General features: G+C 41.9%; 1 protein-coding gene across 8 annotated transcripts in view; it reads right to left on the minus strand.

Annotated features, from left to right (window-relative positions):
- Positions 1 to 17634, minus strand: part of HHAT (hedgehog acyltransferase) — a 384776-nt gene that overhangs the window by 323234 nt on the left and 43908 nt on the right. For 7 of the 8 annotated variants that reach the window (XR_009457282.1, XR_009457281.1, XR_009457276.1 and 4 more), the window contains one exon: positions 8885 to 9097. The exons of the other annotated variant lie outside the window; for it this stretch is intronic. Coding sequence is in view for 3 of the 7 variants with exons in the window: in XM_059718178.1 (XP_059574161.1) it covers positions 8885 to 9097 (213 nt within the window). In the remaining 4 variants the exon portion in view is untranslated. The remainder of the gene's footprint in view (positions 1 to 8884; positions 9098 to 17634) is intronic. 8 annotated transcript variants of the gene reach the window in all.

Consider the following 17634-nt stretch of genomic DNA (forward strand, 5'->3'; position numbering starts at 1 on the left):
ACAAGATAGTAGCATTATTGCTAAACTCTGGTCCATGGACTTGATCTAGTTTTCATTTTCTACAACTCCCCTTTGCAGCATGCTGAACAGCAACCCTCTTCTCAGCCCTGAGATCAATAAAGCAGTTCTTCAGTTCTCATTCTTCTTTATATTCTATGCACACTGACAAAGCTAGTGAAAGGAATGGACAAATCCATGCAGGGTGGGCCCATGAATGGATATTCAAATGACACAATGGTTAGAGGTGCAACCTCCTAAGTCTCTGAATGCTGGAAGGGAAGAAGGGCAAGAGACAGATCAATCTGGATAGGTTCTGAATCTTTCCCTTAGTATCCAGTCCCTGCTACAATGAAATATTGGGATCTTGGGCTAGATGGACCTGTGGTCTGAAACAGAATAGCTCTTCTTAAGCGAATTATCTCCCTCCAAAATTAAGTCCCTTAAGGAAATACACCTCCTTTGCAATATCTGCAACAAGTAAACCAGTATTATCAACTATTTAATAATCTCATCTTTCTTGTTTAACACAGAGACTTCACAGATCCAATCAGATCTACTCATCCATATTACAGAAAGTTGCATCTGATCCTTCTCCAGATTTTACTCTCTCTCACTGTTCCCATGCCTAAAGTGGAAACTAGCTATGATGAGGACAGTTTCACTGAAATGACTAGAATGCTTCTGAGGGTATAAAATAATAAAGACTAAGGAAAAAACTTCCTCTTCATTTAAACCAGTGTTATAAAGGAATCATCTCATTCCTTTGAATTGTCTTTCCCCACTTCCCACTAGTTTTGCTCTGTTCCTGAAAAGGGCTTTATAGATGCAAAAATGATTGACTTGTTCTCAGTGAAGCCTAGAAGATTACATCTCTCAATGAGCTTAGCAGATGCTTTTGCGGTTCTGACTCATCTCCCTTAATGACATTTTACTGGCAGTGAAACCAAGTTTCTTCAAAGTGCTGAGAAATTCCTTGACTCTGCCCTTTTAATTTATACAGCACGCCTGCTGGGTCAGTCAGCATCTCAACACCTCTGTTTCCTATATCACATGCATGGTGTCTCAATACAAGTGTTCATTTAGTAGCTTGGCCTGAGATATACAAAGTCACATATGGAATTTTGAAATTTGACTCCTGTTAATTTTAATGGAAAATAAGCATGTCAATAGCTTTGAAAATCTCAATGCCTATTTAGGGACATGCCTTGCCTCTCTTACTGTATTTTTAATGATATTTAAAATTACAGATACTTCAGATTTTGTTCAGTTTGGTCATTATGCATGCTTTTACTAAGGAAACCTTGACTTATACTACGCACCAAGAGTAAGTGCAGCTCTTCAAGTTTCTTGAGCTTTTCACGTAAATCTAGTAGTAACTTCTAACTCAGGGGTGAAGAAAATACATCCGCAAGCCAGATCCAGATCAACTGATTGTATCTGGCCTGTGGCTGCCCCTGAACCAGTCCACAAAGCTGAGCTCCACCCACTCCTGCTTAGGGCAGCCCACGCCATGCTCCCATTCCAGCTCCAGCCGCTTTCCACCCATTCTGCCTGTCCAGCATGATGAGCAGCCAACTTTAGGTGGCCAAGTGGGTAGAAGCTCAAGTCCTTCATGCTGGAACAGGAGCCACCACCATGCTGCAGCCAAACACACCTTCACCAGCACCTGCACCTATAACAGCACCACACCCCCAGGCAAGCTCTGCTGCACACAGCCCCAACCCTGGCCAACTTCCAGGACCTAACACATGGGCAGCCCCCACACACAAGACAACACTACCCGCCCTCCCACACACACACACTCCAAACAATATACAAGAGTAAGACTTTATTTGAACTATTATGCAATCACCTCTATATACACTACTCAAAGAAACATAAATCAGGAAAAAATACTTTTGAAAGAGAATTAAAATGTTATAGTAGATTTTTTTGTTTTTAGTATATGATTTATTTTTATCTATAATTTGTTAAAATGATATCTTCTGAAAGATTTTGTGTGTGCAGCCCTTGGCAGCTCACCAAACTCATTAAGTGGCCCACCAGTCGAAAGAACTACCCACCCTTGTTCTAGCTGGTTATGCTAGCATTCATTTGAACAGATGCAGGCATATTGCTTTCAGTTATAGAGTTGCAAGAGCACAGGGACATTTTTTGGTATTTTATTTCAAACCACACACAAGTCTATAATAGTTTTCTGAGGGTACATGGTGCTCCGCATTTCTATTTGTTATACTGGTGGTACAAGCTATTTGATCAGATTATCTTCCTTTGGGCTATGCAGCAATCATGTATTTCAGAACTATCTATGCATTGTCTATGCATAGATATCTATGCATTGTCTGTATTAAATTATAGACAGTGATAGACAGTGCTCACCACTGGTGTCTTGAAAGCTGCTTATTCTTGATGGAAAACCCCAATAACCCCTCCATATACCTTATCACATATGCAGGAGATGTGTACAGTGGTAACACAGACCTACCAGCATGTCTTTTCTAAAATGTTAACTGCAAGAAACCTTTGTCTTAGTAACATGCTGGTAGGTCTGTGTTATCACTGTACACATCTCCTGCATGAAGCTACCTTGCAATTATCTGTCCTTCCCAGTAAACTTACCTACCAACCACCTGTGAAGACTAAGGTAGAAATATATACTTGGCAGTGTTTTAAAGTGATTACAGGCTCAAAAATGGTAGCTGGTTGACAACACTGAAAACTGACGTTTGCATTTACCAAAAAGGCAAATATAGTATGCACAAGTTCTGTGCCTTGTGAGAATCTTCTATACCCTGCAGACCATTTCTGCTGAGATTGCTAACATGATGGCCACTGGTGCCAACTGTGATGATGCTCTGTTATGTAGGTCCTTATTTTTCAGGAACTGGAGATCAAGCCAGTTCATATAACCCATCAGAAACAGGATACTACCAGGCCAACAGTTAACTTTTGCTTATCCCCACAGAAAATCATCTAAAGCAATTATCTAAAATGTTTATATTCCTAAATCACCAAATTCAAAGTCGCTGTGTTCACCCCTATGTTTTCCAAAGTCTCAGATATGAGTAAGTATCTAGATTGGCTTTTCCAGTGTTCTTCAGAGTCTCAGGTTTCATTTCAATTAAAAATTAGTTATGACTTCCAGGAAAAGCTTCAAAAACAAAAAGCAAATGGAACCAATCCAGAGGCATCTGCATAAATGTACAGGAAGCCGGAAACTGCAGCTCTTTTGAAGTTTGAACTGCCCATCTACTTAAATGGATACTTACTCATATCCCAGTGACGATAATATAAATGTCAGAATGGTTAACTATTTTCTTACTCACCCCAGCATGCAAGAAAAAAGGAAAGTATCACTAACATTTTCAGCTGTGTTTTTGAAGAAGTCCCCAGAGCATGGCAAACAAAACAAGGAGTTGAAGGAGATGTATTCATTAAGATGGACAGTCCTTTCATAATAAGTGGCAGTGCTCTAGGGGCACCACTGGTTTCATGTTCTAAATTTTGGGTTTGGCAAGTGTAGTGGGTTATTACTCCTTCAGTCAGGCCCAGGAGCCAGTGTTTCCCCTTTCCTACCTCAAACTAAACAGAATAACAAACTATTAACAAAATCCCTCCCACACATCTCTCCTATCCAGGACAAGGGCTTCTCCACCATGCTTCAGTTTTGCCTATCTTCTCAGCTTCCCTGCCTCTCCACTGTCATCTCCCTGTGAGCTTTTAACTTCTTCCAGGGCCAGCCAATCATCCCTGCCAGCTGATTCCTAAGCAGGCAGGCAAGCTATTACCCTCTAGCCCTCTGCAGCTGGGCTGCAGCCTCTGAGCCATGCACCTTGTTACAGCAAGTTATTATTGGGGACCTATCCAAATCAGAGTGGCAGATGGGCAATTCCGTAGACCAACTGCAGCACTGACCACCATTTATGTGGGCTTATCACACTGCCCCCCGCCCCCAGCAGCTGATTGGCTGTGGGGCCCAGACAGCACAGCCCCTCATCTCTGATTGGCCAAGAGGACTACCTTTCATGCAGCCCCACCGATCACTGCTGATTGGCAGAAAGGGCTGCCCTTCATCCAGCCCAAGAGGGGCACAAAAGGCAGCCACCTCAGCCAATCAGCAGCTAAGGGAGTAGCTACTATCTTGGCTGCTCCCCTTCATGCTAGCAGCTCCCCGCGGTGGGCTGTGAGACTGGGCCACTTACTATTTTTAGTAAGTTTTTTTTTCTAGTAATTCTGTGCAAAATTGCAGAAACTGCCATTTTTCATAGCGTTCATGGAAACTGCCATATTTTGCGGAAAATCGCAAACTCACAATTTGAGTAGGTTCCTAGTTATTACTATATTCACTCAAATACAAGATGAGGTTTCTTCATTCAAACAGCATGGGGAAAAAGGGTCTTTGTCTTACATATGCATATAAGGAAACCTCATTAAATACTATCTATCATGAAACTACTGCCAAAAACAGCATGTGTTCAGTCATGGAAACCAACTATGAAGTTAATTTAAATGAGCCAACACTAAAGATTACTTTAAAACACACGGTCCATATGGGGCAAACATACTGATAGGAACCTATCACAAGAATAGGTTAGTGCAACCCTTCTGAATAAGACATATGGTTAGGGGTCTACTTAAATTGTGATCAGACTCACCAATATTCATAGGTTGGTCATGGCATAAATACCAAATTCCATGGACATTCTGTGGATGTGCTCCAGCAGACCGGTCCCTCAGCATTCACTGGCAGAGAGACCCCAGTGGGAAGGAGGAGAAGAGGCCAGCTGCCATCTTGACTGCTGGCTACCCTTTGTGCAGCCCCATCCCTCAGAGCTGATTGGTGAAGAGGCCTCAAGGGGAAGGACAAACAAGGACAGACAGTGGCCCTCTTTTCTTCAGCCCTTTGTGCTGCCCCCCAAGCCAGCACCTTCCTCTCCCAGATGGACTGCAAAGCGGAGCCACAGCAGCCGTGAGAACCACTGGCTTCCGCTAGGGAGCCAGCATTTTATTTTTATTTTATTTTTGTTGATTTCACAGATAATCCTGGATTTTGTAGTTTCCAAGAAATCAGCAAAACCACAATTTAAGTAGACCCCTATATATGGTGGTGCCCACTTGAACACAGTTCCCTTCAGCATCAACTCTTTTTTCAAGTCATTGTCAGCCACTATAGTGAATACATTTGACTTCCTCTTCAATCCCACAGCTGAGCTATCCCTTTCTTTCTTATTTCCAGTGATTCCTGTTTCCTCATCAGCTGTAAATGTCTGGGAAACATCATCAAATGGGGACACAAACAGTTCACCCAGAATCCCTCTGTCACCCCCTCTCTCAGCCTATTGCATATGATTGGTGTAGCCCCACCCCACATGAGGTGGAGCCAAACCCAGTTTTGTTGCATCTTATCTGCATATAAATTTTTGGAGGATTCTAGGACTTGTGACAAGAACACTCAATTCCAGTTATGACTGGGGGGCTAATTAGCATATGGATCCTTTGTGGAGGGTATCTGGAGTACACACACATACCAAGCAATGCAGGGCTTGAAATGCTGTTGATTCTGCTGGGATCCAGCCCAATTAACTATATGATAAACCATCAGTCTTTTGGCTTTGGACTAATATTATGCATAGTTTGTACTCTATACAAGTAGAAAGAATAGTGCTGTTTAAAATTGTGTTTATGGAGTACCTGTGCTAAAACCTCTAGTAGTTTCAAGAAAGTAAAATGCCTCAACTGCACATGAACTAAGCCTATGTGTACTATATACAAACTACTACAGGCATGTTTATTTCATGGTCAGTGTTTTCTAATTTGCCCCACACTTTCATGTGCTCAGGGAAAGCAAGGTCTGATGGTAAGGAAGTGGGGAAGAGACTGCAGAGGGAAGAAGTTGGGGCAAGGCAAGTAGTTCCTTTTCTGCTACACTGGGAAGAGGACAAATTCAAGGCCAACTTCTAATAATTAGCTTCTATAACAAATTTATAAATTTTCCATCTACATAATCTAATTATTGGGGGTCATCTTATATTCGAGTAAATATCGTAGCTGCTTTCAAATTTCAGTCAGTGGAAGGTGTTGATCAAGTACATATATTGATCAAGTGCCAGCTATGATACATTCAAGGCAGCCAAATGAATTGCATAAAAGCATCTGAAGGAACATTTTATCATTATGAGCCTGTCTACCCATGATGATCCTATAAAGTCTCTTTCTATGGCCCCTCTACATGTTAAAAGTTTTGCACAATTAACTGGTTAATTGAATGATTACCTTAAGACCAGCTACATGTGCAAAGTAGCTATCACATGATAAAAAGCTCCAACCAGCTATAAAATTAGACTTCAAAAATGTGTACTAACTTTGCAGCTGGTTGCTATCAAGCTTTATTTTTACATGTGTAGCAGGGTGGCTGGGAGCCTGTCAGCTAACAGGGCTCCTAGTTGCACGGGTGCACCTTTCCCAGAGTGAAACCTCTGAGCCCTGAGGATCATGGCTGTTGTGATCCCCAAGGCTAAGAGGTCCATGAAACCCCCAGCCCACACAGGGCTCTCCATCCCGACTGTGCCTCACTTGCAGCTGGGATAAAGAGCGTCGTCAGCTATGAAGGCTCTCAGTCGCAGCTCCCACCCTGGCTGCATGCAGCATAGACCCCAGAGTCAGCCACTGGCACACAAACCCGCATGGGGAGAGGGGAGAGTCCGGGGTCCATGGGCCTGTGACCCAATCTGACCTGTGGACCAGGGCAGATGAGGTTGGTCTAGCAGTTAGAGCCTCTGCCAGGAAGTGAGAGACCTGTAATCTTGGCCCTCCTTAGCCCAAGGAGATTGTGTGGCTGAAGGCACTGGTTTACTTAGCACACAGGCACTATGGAGCACTGCAAGAAAGACCAAGGTCTTTTTGTTCACTATACAGGAATTTTAGGCCCCAGTGATTCAAGTCACTGTCCTGGAGCAAGACACCTAAATTTTAGGTGCTGTAGCACATAACTGAGACAGAAATATGTGCAAATATTCCCTTGGAAATATTCTTCTTGCAAAGAAGAATTTTTCCAACTATTTGAGTTGGTCTAATAAAAAATATCGGATTTACCCAAAGAACCTTGTCTGCCTATGTCCTTAGACCAACACACTTACAACCTACACCCCTGAAATATTCCCTTGGAGCAGTTTCCAAAGGGAAGAGGAAGCCACTGTTCCTAACTAAGCAGCAGGTGTTCCACCTGCTGAAGCCTGTAGTGTGCAGAAGCCTGTAGTGATATAGATGTAGCAAAACTGCTCCCGCTTCAGCTGGGGTTAAAGCTGTGGTGATTTAGCTCAGTTGTATTGCTACAGGCTCCTGCTATATGGGCACATGTAGCATTATAGCATAATAGCTCCTTTGCATTCCAGAACAGCATATCTTCCTCCACTTTGAAACCGCCATAAGTGAATGTCCATCCAAGGCTGGTTTGGGTCTGACCCAAAAGGTGTCTTCTATACATGTGCTCCAACACATGGAGGCAGGGGAGCTTTAGTTAGAGCAGCTCTGAGAGACCCTCTAATTAATGTGCCCACAGTGTCATGTGTATTCAGCATCTTGCACTTCAAAATGGCATCACAGTGCTTTAACTAAAGTTTGTTTCATGAGATTTAGTTAAAGTACCCCCATCAACATTTTGAAATGCAGGGATGCTGAACACACATGACACAGAGGCGGCTGGACTGCACTAATTAGCACAGTCCAGCAAAGTCACAGCAGACACAATTAATCAAGTCTGCTCCAACGTGTGCTAATTACAACACATTGGAGCACAGCAGCATCACATGTATAGGTGCCCCAAGTCACCAAATACATGACAAAAAACTACTACTTCTGTCTTAGTTCTCCCATGCTTCTAGGTGACTGAAAAACCCTACTTACCTGTTTCAGAAGGGAAATAAATATATAATCATGATTCCAAGACACCACAGGATAACACAAAAGATAAACGTATATATATTGGGAAATGATCATACTAGTTTTCCACCTTCTCACACCAAGGCTTTAAATCTAAATAAATCCCTATTCGACTAATATTAAATTCTACTTGGACATTTTTCTTTAATTAATCAATCAATCAAATATATACATTGTTTTAATTAATAGCCTTTTGTGAATTCAGTATCTTTTTATAGCTGACATGGAAGCAGGAACACCAAAGCTTGCATTTTAAGTGTTCCTCTATCTTCTTATAAAACGTAATTCAGGTCATGCTAAGAAAGGGCAGATGAAGATAAGCTGACTTCAAGAACATTTTCTATTTGAAAATCTCTTCAATGAGAATTTTTTATCAAGCAGGTAACTGCAAAATTAGCTTAGCTCAGATTCATCTACAAACTGCATTATAAAATACATTATAATAAGAATCATCTCAAGTAAGATTGGATGAAAAAGAATTTTTAGGCTTTGTCTATCCAAAATTTCCATCTGATTCACTATGACATCTCTCAAGATTAAAGAATCTGCCCCTTCATCTCTATCCCCTTTAATGTAATATCACTTCAGCATCTATATCAGCCAGCTCAAAAGAAGTTACCTATTTTGTGGAGTGGCCTTTCAAAAATAGGTCTGAGTTTCAGAATTTGGATCCAAATCCAAAATTTCCTGATGTCTGGGAGTATTTCATAATCTGTATTTTTGACTAAGGCCTACATCTAGTTTTCAAGCTTTTTCTTTCTCATTTTTTCAGGGCATGCACTGCCAACTGATCCAACTTTTTCACACCCCTCAGCACACACATTAAAGGTAAGGGGAGCATCTAGCACGCTGAGGTGGTAGGAGGTGCTCCTCCACATATCTGGCCTTCAGTAAACATCAGATTAACTAAATATTAATAGCAACGTGATATTAAAAGTGTTGTTACCTGCTTACTAAATTCATCAAAGTTCATAATGGGTCCATTGTGGAACACAGGATAGTAAAACATGTAGGCCAGCATCCAGAGGAATGAGTGGTACCGCTTCTGAGTAGACCCATGCCAGCAGTACTCTAGGCTGAAACTTGTGTAGTAGATGCAACGAACAGTCAAGGTGAAGAGAAGCAAGTAATATTCATTTTCAGTATCATACCACCCTCTCTGTAAAATAAAGCAAATGTTAGTGGTATGATGTTGTTGCTTCAAATGTGTTGACATCCTAATGGGTACTTCAATGCACATTTCATGATCTAAGACAATCTAAGAAAGTCAGACGAACATAATTTTAAGCACTGTGCTACCTTGACTATATAATATCCTATGCGAGAAAAGGGGAGGCAAACAAAATTTTCAATGTCATTAATAGATTTGTTAAATGACCATGTATGACAGACAGGGCCATTCCTGGGGGGGAAGGGGCAAATCAGGGCGACCACCCCGGGCCCCACACTTTGGGGGGCCCCACGGAGTGGGGCGGAGCAGCGGTTCTGAGTCCAGCCGCTCACTACCTCTCTGTTCCCCCACACACGGCCGATGCTGCTGCTGGCATTGGCGGCGGCAGCTTCTTCAGGTCCAGGGCCCGGATTGGAGTGAGGGCAGGGCCCTGCATGGGCTGATTTGCCCTGGGCCCCGCACCCTGCTTGGGTCAGCTCTGATGACAGACTATACTTTTGTTATAATTTGGGGGGGAGGGGGGTGTTAAGTGCCTTCATGTTGTAATTTTAAAAATTTTGCAAAAATCTTGTTGGTTTAATAAAAGACATCATCTCTACTACAAGTCCTAATTGCCTTTTCCTCTAGATCAATATGGCTACAACCCGGATACCTGACACATGGAAGATATTGAATTTTAGCCTATTTTTTAAATAAAATCTTCATATTTTCCCAAGCAGGAAGCAACTGAAAACCTGAAACCTGAGATCCTGCTCCTGCCTTTGTTTCAAGGTAGTTTGCATCATCACAGATCTTCACAGGAGGTGAGAGGCTTCATACCAGCTATAAACTGACTGCCCAGAGGAGTTTTCCATCTATTGACTCCTCTGTGAAATCCTATGAAATATGAACTTCCATTTCTACCCAGGAGAACTTCTACAATCTTTTCTCCAATGCCTGATGAAGAGTGTCTGTGCCTGAAAGCTTACAATTAAAGAAAGTTTTTTGCAAAAATCTTGTTGGTCTAATAAAAGATATATCTTCTCTACTACGAGTCCTGATTGCCTTATTTCATGTTATAACAACACTACATGCCTCAGTTTTCCTGTTTAGCTTGTCTACAGAGAAAGAATGCTCTGAAGAGGATCTGCTTGAGTGCTCTACTAGGAGAGAATGGGCCATGAAGCAATGATGACAAAATTTGGCACAATTTGCTGGGCTAGGTAAAGACATTCAAAAAGCCTGAGGCAAAATCAATCTAAGTTACATGGTTTTCTGCAAGCAGTGTAGTTTAGATCATTAGCAAATAGAACACACATTCACCCTTTGGTGGGGGCATAAATTTTAGATCAGGCTCCGCCATTTTTAAGTCAGTCTGCACGTGCCAAACTTCTGTTCTGTTACAAGTATAGACTGGTTTCCGATCACTTCTACCAGTAAGACTAGGGACAGAAGTTACGTATAACCCAGTTTAAGTGATCAGAAACTTGTTTAAACCTGTAACAGAACAGAAGCTCTGTGCATATAAACCAGTTTCAAAATGGCTGAAACTGGTTTAAGATAAACCTGGTTGAATGTAGTATCAGACTCAACTGATTTAGGTCAAACCAGTTTTTGAAACTTCTGTCCCAGACCCCTTCCTGCTTCAAGCTCAATCACAGTCCCCCAGCATCCCAGCATGCTTTCCAGTCCTGGGCTGGGCTGCTCCAGAGAGTAGGGCTGGCCCCACTCCTCTGCTCCCTCGCTGAAGCAGTGAGGGCTGGCTGACAAGGGAGGGGGAGTGGGGGGGACAAGCCCAGCTGGGGATGCAGCCCAGTCTACGGAGGGTGTGGGGAGAGGGACTGGCAATCCCTAGCTGGGGTCTGGGGCCAGGGATGGGGGTTAAACACCCCTTCCCCTGCTCAAACTTACTGCTGGCAGCAACTGTGGACTACAAATCCCAAAGGCACCTGGAAGCAGGAACAGGAAATGATGAGAGTCCCTGCAGAGTCCTGCTTCTGTGATTCTGGACTGTAAATCCTAGAGACCTCAGGGGCAGCAGGAAGAGGAAGTGAACACATAGCCAGAGAGCCGAACTCTATTGTCCCCCGGCTTCTGGCCTCACCTACTGGAGGCATGTGGCTGCATTTTCTGAATCAAAGGTAAAATGTCTGTTCACTTCTGTTTCATTTTAATCTGTGCAACTTAGACTTACCTGCACAGCCTGAATCAATTCAGCCTTGGGCTTTTTGACTGTCCGTACCTAGCCCAATATCTGTATCTGACCCAGAGACTGCCTGCTGTTTCTGGTGCCAGGGAGGTACTTCAGAAAAGTATAGTACAAAAAGTCTTGATATGCCCAGAGACGGGGGAGGGGGTGGGGGGGAGGCACAATGAGAGGAGCCTAAGAGACTTGAGAGACAGGCTGTTACTTGACAAAGACTGCTGAGGAAACAGCCCAACCTTTGGGCCCAAGGATTCTGCCTGCTGTACTGTGGTTGACCAACAAACCAATATTGTTCTTTTTGTTTAATACAGGGGAGGGCAAAATACGGCCTGCCAGGCCATTCTATCCAGCCCATGGGGCCCCTAAAAAATTTAGAAAATTAATATTTATCTGCCCCTAGCTGCCTGTCATGTGGCCCTCAATGGCTTGCCAAAACTCAGTAAGCAGCCTCTTGACCAAAATAATTGCCTGCCCCTGGTTAAAGAAGAGCTGCCTGCTCTGCTGTATGTGACTTTGGGTTCACTCCATCCCCTTAAAGAGGTGAAGTCCCTCCCCAGGCACTAAGCCAGGTCAGTGGAGGAGGCCACAGAAGTGTCAGTGACTAAATGGCCAGTTCTCAGAGTCCAAGGAGCCAGGGGCTTAACTTCTCTAGAAGCCTTCCCTGGGATGAGCTGGGAGCTTCAAACAAGTGCTCCTCTGATGAAACCATGATGCCATGCTTCACCTCATTGAGTTTGGATGATTAAGCGTGTACTGTAGTGGATCTGATTGATGTGGAACAAGGAATACCTGTGAATACCTGTCACAAGATCTTTAATAGAATTTAATAGAATTTAATAGAATATTATCCTGCTACATATTATGGAAGAACCAAATAGAAATGAGTTTGACAATTGTACTAACATATTTAAAAGTGTGTCTGTTCTGAAGGGTATAACCAGATCAAAGAAATTTGCTCACATTTGAAGAAAGGTTTCTTTAAAATCCATACAACTCAGTGACAGGAACCAGAGGACAGAGATAGCAAAACTGTGTCTATACCAGTCAATTAAAGGCTGGTTAGCAATTCTTCTCTGACATAAACCAAACTGTTAGAGCAACAGTTTTCATTATCCAATTCAAAAACCCTCAGGCATGAATTAGACACGTCCAAGCTTGACTAAGAAACTCTGGGACCAAAAATCAAGATTTTGAATTGGTATGATTACATCTCTCATGAAGCAAAGATGTGTTTACTGGAGAATTAGTGAAGTATTTATTTTATATTATGCTCCATCAAGATAAGGTTTATATATTAAGGTGAATAATCTCATCTTGATGCAAGGGCTTTATTCATGCAATAATAGTCAACATGAATGGGACTAATGCCCATTATTTCCCATGAATTGCTAATAAATGTGGTAATATAAGATCACGTTAAAAAAGGAATAAAATACCTGGGTTGGATTTTAAGCTACATCTCAAATCCAAGCATGAACAACAAGAGAGGAGATATACACATTCAAATCTTTGAAAACCTGTAGGATCCTGAATATAGATTCAGGGGACTAGGTAGACAGCTAATACACCATAGTCTTCCTCTAGATGAATACACGAAAAACCTGACAGGTGCTGACAATTTTGAGGAAATTCAGAAAGGAGTAAAGAAAGGATGAAGTAGAATAGCTCATGAGAACCAAGAAAGGGATAAACCAATTTTTAAAGTATTTCAAGAGCACAAACACCAATCTGACCAGAATTTCTAAAATGACACAAGGGATCCAACTAGGAGCAAAATAGGAAAATTAAGCAATGGAATGGGCAGGAAGAATTTCAGTAATGGCCCTTAGCACATAGAGAGGAGAGGGGCAAATGAATCATATCTTCAACTATGTAGTAGGAAACCATTCGCCCCTTTAATTTTAAGGTTTTATTCTTGACAGCAGGTCAGGACAGAAAGAGATGGGGTAAAAGCAGTCTCAGGTCGAAAAATGTTTTAAAATGGAGAGCAGGTGCTCAGCAGCTTTCCTGGTGGGATACAAAAGAGACAAAAATACATTCATTTAAAATACATAAGATGCCTAAGACAGAATATGAATCTGACCCAAAATTTAGACCTTGCTGATCAAATGCCCTATAAATATGCAGAAACAATATAAAACAACTTATGATTTACACTAGAATGCATTAAGACCCCAATTCAGGACAGCAAATCAGAATGTGATAAACTTTAAGAACATTCTGAAATCTCAAGCACATTCTTAAAGTTAAGCACATGATGGAGCCTTGGCACAGGTTACCTGTATAAGACCAGAAATCTGTGAATGTTGTGATGCCATAAAGTTAGGGTCTTTTTAAAGCAGTCACTGGTGAAGGCTTCATGTCATTTCAGACCTGTATGGCTGTGACTTGACACTACACAGCTGATGGACAGGGATGTGAACGGGAGATAGAATGCTATTCCTCATTAGTGGTGGGAGAGCAGGGGGATGACATATAGCTTGGAGGCTGAGAAAGCAACATGGGGTCTTCCCTCCTTCCACGTCCAGCAGGATCCCAGCTAGAGCAGAGGGTGGGAGGGAGGGGAGAAATCTTGAAAAACTGTTTGAAGTGAGGGGTAAAGAGGGGGGGAAAAGAGAAAGTAGGAAAAAAAATTAAAAAATGAAAGGGCTAAAATCCTACATGTGTCTCAGTGAACTGAGATTGGGTTGGGGTGGAGGCTGGCTGGGAAGAGAAAGCAGTCCTGGCCCAGGTGGTGAGCCACAGGGGCCAGGCAAATCATGCTTTCCCCAGCTTCCGCAGCTGTTAAGCCACTCTCAGCATGGAGTAGCTGGGGATCAGCAAGAGCACAGAGCTCCGGAGAAGCAGCCTCCCTGGGGCTCCGTGCTCCAGCTTAAACTGACACAGCTACTCCGCACTGAGAGCAGGGCCACCCAGCTCTCAGCACAGAGCAACAGGGGCTCAGTGAGAGCATAGAGCCCTGGGAAAAGCATGCAGCTAGGGGAAGCAGGCTCTCTCAGCCCCATGGTCTCTCTGCAAAGTAAGCTCAAAGCAGCTGTTCTCAGCAGCGGGGGTGGCAGGGGACACAACCACTAAAGTTATGAAGGGTAGGAAGAACTACAGTGTCTAGGAGGCTGGGATGCTGGAGGAATTAAAGTAAAGCATGTTACCTTCCCCGACAATTCAAACAATACTCTGGAATGGCATGGGTAAAACATTTAAAAGATAAACCTCCTTTTGAGCGGCTTATCTTTAAAACATTTAAAGAGTACTTAGAGTGGTTTAAAGCCATTAACTAATGACTGCTCTTGTTTTAGGTGCCTTTATGCAGGTTTTAAGGTAACCTGTGCCAACACCCATGGTGAAGTACTTATTGTTTTTCAGAATAGAAAGGGTTTTAAGCACATATAAATGAGCTTTCCTGAAGCAAGGCCTTAGCTTTTACATTTCAGACAAGGATAGATAATATAGTACACAGAGAGTCAAGTGAAATCTTGCTCTGGAAGCAATCTCAGATGGTGCTAGGACTCCAGAATTCTAATAAATTCCCTGTGCCAATGGATATGGCTTAATAAGAAAGCCTGGACTGGGGTGTACCCTAGTCTTAGGTGTGCAGCCCCTGATGCTTTTTGACATGACCTGTTCAACTACACAGCTATTCTTTTTTACTTACATATTTAAAAGTCAACCTAGTATCACAAAATATTGTATCTCATTAGGAAAGCAAGCCTGAAACCAGTTTGATTTAACTTGTGAATACTGTAACAATTCCTTGCTTTGTTTTCAAGAGACTGAAGTACAGGTTTATGCCAAGAAAGATTAACCTTTACATACAAAAGAAACCAGTAGGGTATGTCCAAGACTGCATCTGTAAACAGGGGATGCTGCCAATTTCTGGGGCAATGGACAAAGGAAACAGATGACTGTTGAAGAAAACAAAAACTAATACGGGAAATTCATTTATGAATATTGCACCTCCATTAGGTTGTTTTGCTATAGAATACATGGCACGACATGCTGAATATTGCTGTAAATTTGTGGAAAAAAAAGTCAAATGTCCCTTTATTTAAAAGTCCATAGCTTATTGATAAAAGAGCACATTTTTGTTCCTAAACCACTAACTACATCATTTCCAATAGAGACTAAAATAATGAAGGACAATAACATCTCATACAATGTACCTAGCAAAAAACACATATCTGAGAAAATAATTTTGAAAATATTTCTTCTTTTTTATTAATTTTTAAATGTAATACACAAATCAAATGTGCGTGTGTATTTAGATATCAACTATATATGAACTATGTACATGTCTGTTACAATAAGTAAGATAAGGGAAAAGAAAAAGAGAAATGGAAACAGGAAGGAGGAGGGATAGAAGAAGAAAAGTACACAAGGAATCATTTTTTAATTACCAAAATAATCCGACTACTCTTTCCAAATTCAAGTAAGCTTTTCACAGCAGTTAAGCCTGATAAACATGATTCTCTCCATAAATTCCAGCTGTGCCATCTCATTGTACCAGCTTTTGACCTTTGGAGATGTCCTACTCTTCCAGTGCAGTAATATAATTCTGCATGCCATTAATAAGGCCTGCTGTAAGAGTTTAGAAAATAACTTTTACGTATGCCCAGAATAGGAACAAATAATTACCAGAAAAGGAACAAAATACAGTAGTTTAGATGAGAAAAAGAAAGCCCAAATTTTTTCCTGTTTTCCTTCATGTAAATAGGCATCTGTCTGTCCTGCAAGACAATAGATTTGTGCAGTGAGGCATCAGCTCACTAAACACCTGTGTTTCTTGAGTGACAGTCCCTTCCACACTTATTACATGCAACATTCATAACCAAGCCGTGCATGTAGTGCGGGGTTCTTCTTGAAGTTTCTTCTTTCTTCTGAATGTTGGTTTCTTCTTTCTTCTGAATGTTGGTTTCTTCTTTCCTCAAAAACTTTCATTCCATGCTTAATAAACTGTTTCTAAGGGTCTAATTCCTCAGCAGCAATCTTCTCCCAATCATTTGGCTCAAGGTTCATTGCCTTCATATCTCTCTTGCAAACATCTTTGAAATGGAGAGCAGGATGCCCACCTGGTCTTCTTGTCATGAGTTCTCATAGTTTCATAGTTGGTAGGGTCAGAAGGGACCTGAGCAGATCATCAAGTCCAAACCCCTGCCATGCAAGAGATCCTTGGGTAAATAGCCAATGGTCCGTGGAGATCCTTGGGTATATAGCCACTGTCCATTCTCCCCATATAACCAAGCCATTGAAGTCGATGCTGACTGAAGTCAAGAAGCGAATGGATGCCTGGAATGCTGGCACATTCTAAGACCTCAGCGTAGTCAAATTTGTCTCACCAGGAAATTCCTAGAATGAAGCAAAGGCAATGTAAGTGAAAACTGTAAAGGTGTTTTACTTGAGTAGAGTATGTGGTCCAAGATTCGCTGGCATACAAGTGTTGATGATGCATGCATGACATACTTTGACCTTGGTCTTAACAGTCAGTTTGTTGCAGTTCCAAATCTGTTTACTCACCATGCTTATGATACCTGATACTTTGCCAATGTAGGTATTCAGTCCAGCCTCAAGTAACAAGATGTTGATAACAGTGGAGCCGAAGCATGTAAAATTACTTACAACATCCAATACATTTTCACTTATTGTGATTGCTGGTGGTGAATCAATGTTCTGGTCCATAATACTAGCCTTCTTGATGCTGACTGCAAGACCAAACTCTTGGCAGGCATGAGTGAAGTGACTGGTGAGGCGTTGAAGGTTGCTTTCTGTATCATCAGCTAACATCAGCTCCAGGTTCAAAACAGGCTTAGAGCAAGGCTACAACCCTGCTTGACTCTGCTTCAAATCTCAAAAACCTCAGACACTGATCCATCATAGCTTAATGTTCTCTTTATTCCATCATGGAAAGAGCAGATTATGCTGAGGAGATCCAGTGGACAGCCAATCTTTTCCAATACTTTGAAGTGGCTTTTTCTGTTGACAAAGTCGAGGGCCTTAATCAGGTCAATGAAGGTGACATAGAGGGGGGGTTCCTTTGTTCCCTACATTTTGTTCCCTTTGTTCCTACTGCTTTTCTTCTTGTGCCACATATTTAATTCTTATTTAGTTCTGCAAGTCAACTTTTTATACTTTCAAACAGTGGCAAGATTTTCAAAAAATCTTGATAATCTTGTTGATATTTAACAAGTCATTTCTCATTTGAACATGCAAATAAAAAAAATCACAAATGGGTCTCTCTGTGACAGATGAAAATAAACTATCAGATCTGTAGGTGTCTAGACATATATCAGGTCATGGGTAAATTCAGACATTGCCTGCTCACTTCATCTTGTACAAGTATACAGTA

The sequence above is a fragment of the Alligator mississippiensis genome, chromosome 1 (genome assembly GCF_030867095.1).
Source record: "Alligator mississippiensis isolate rAllMis1 chromosome 1, rAllMis1, whole genome shotgun sequence".
Taxonomy (NCBI): Eukaryota; Metazoa; Chordata; order Crocodylia; family Alligatoridae; genus Alligator; species Alligator mississippiensis.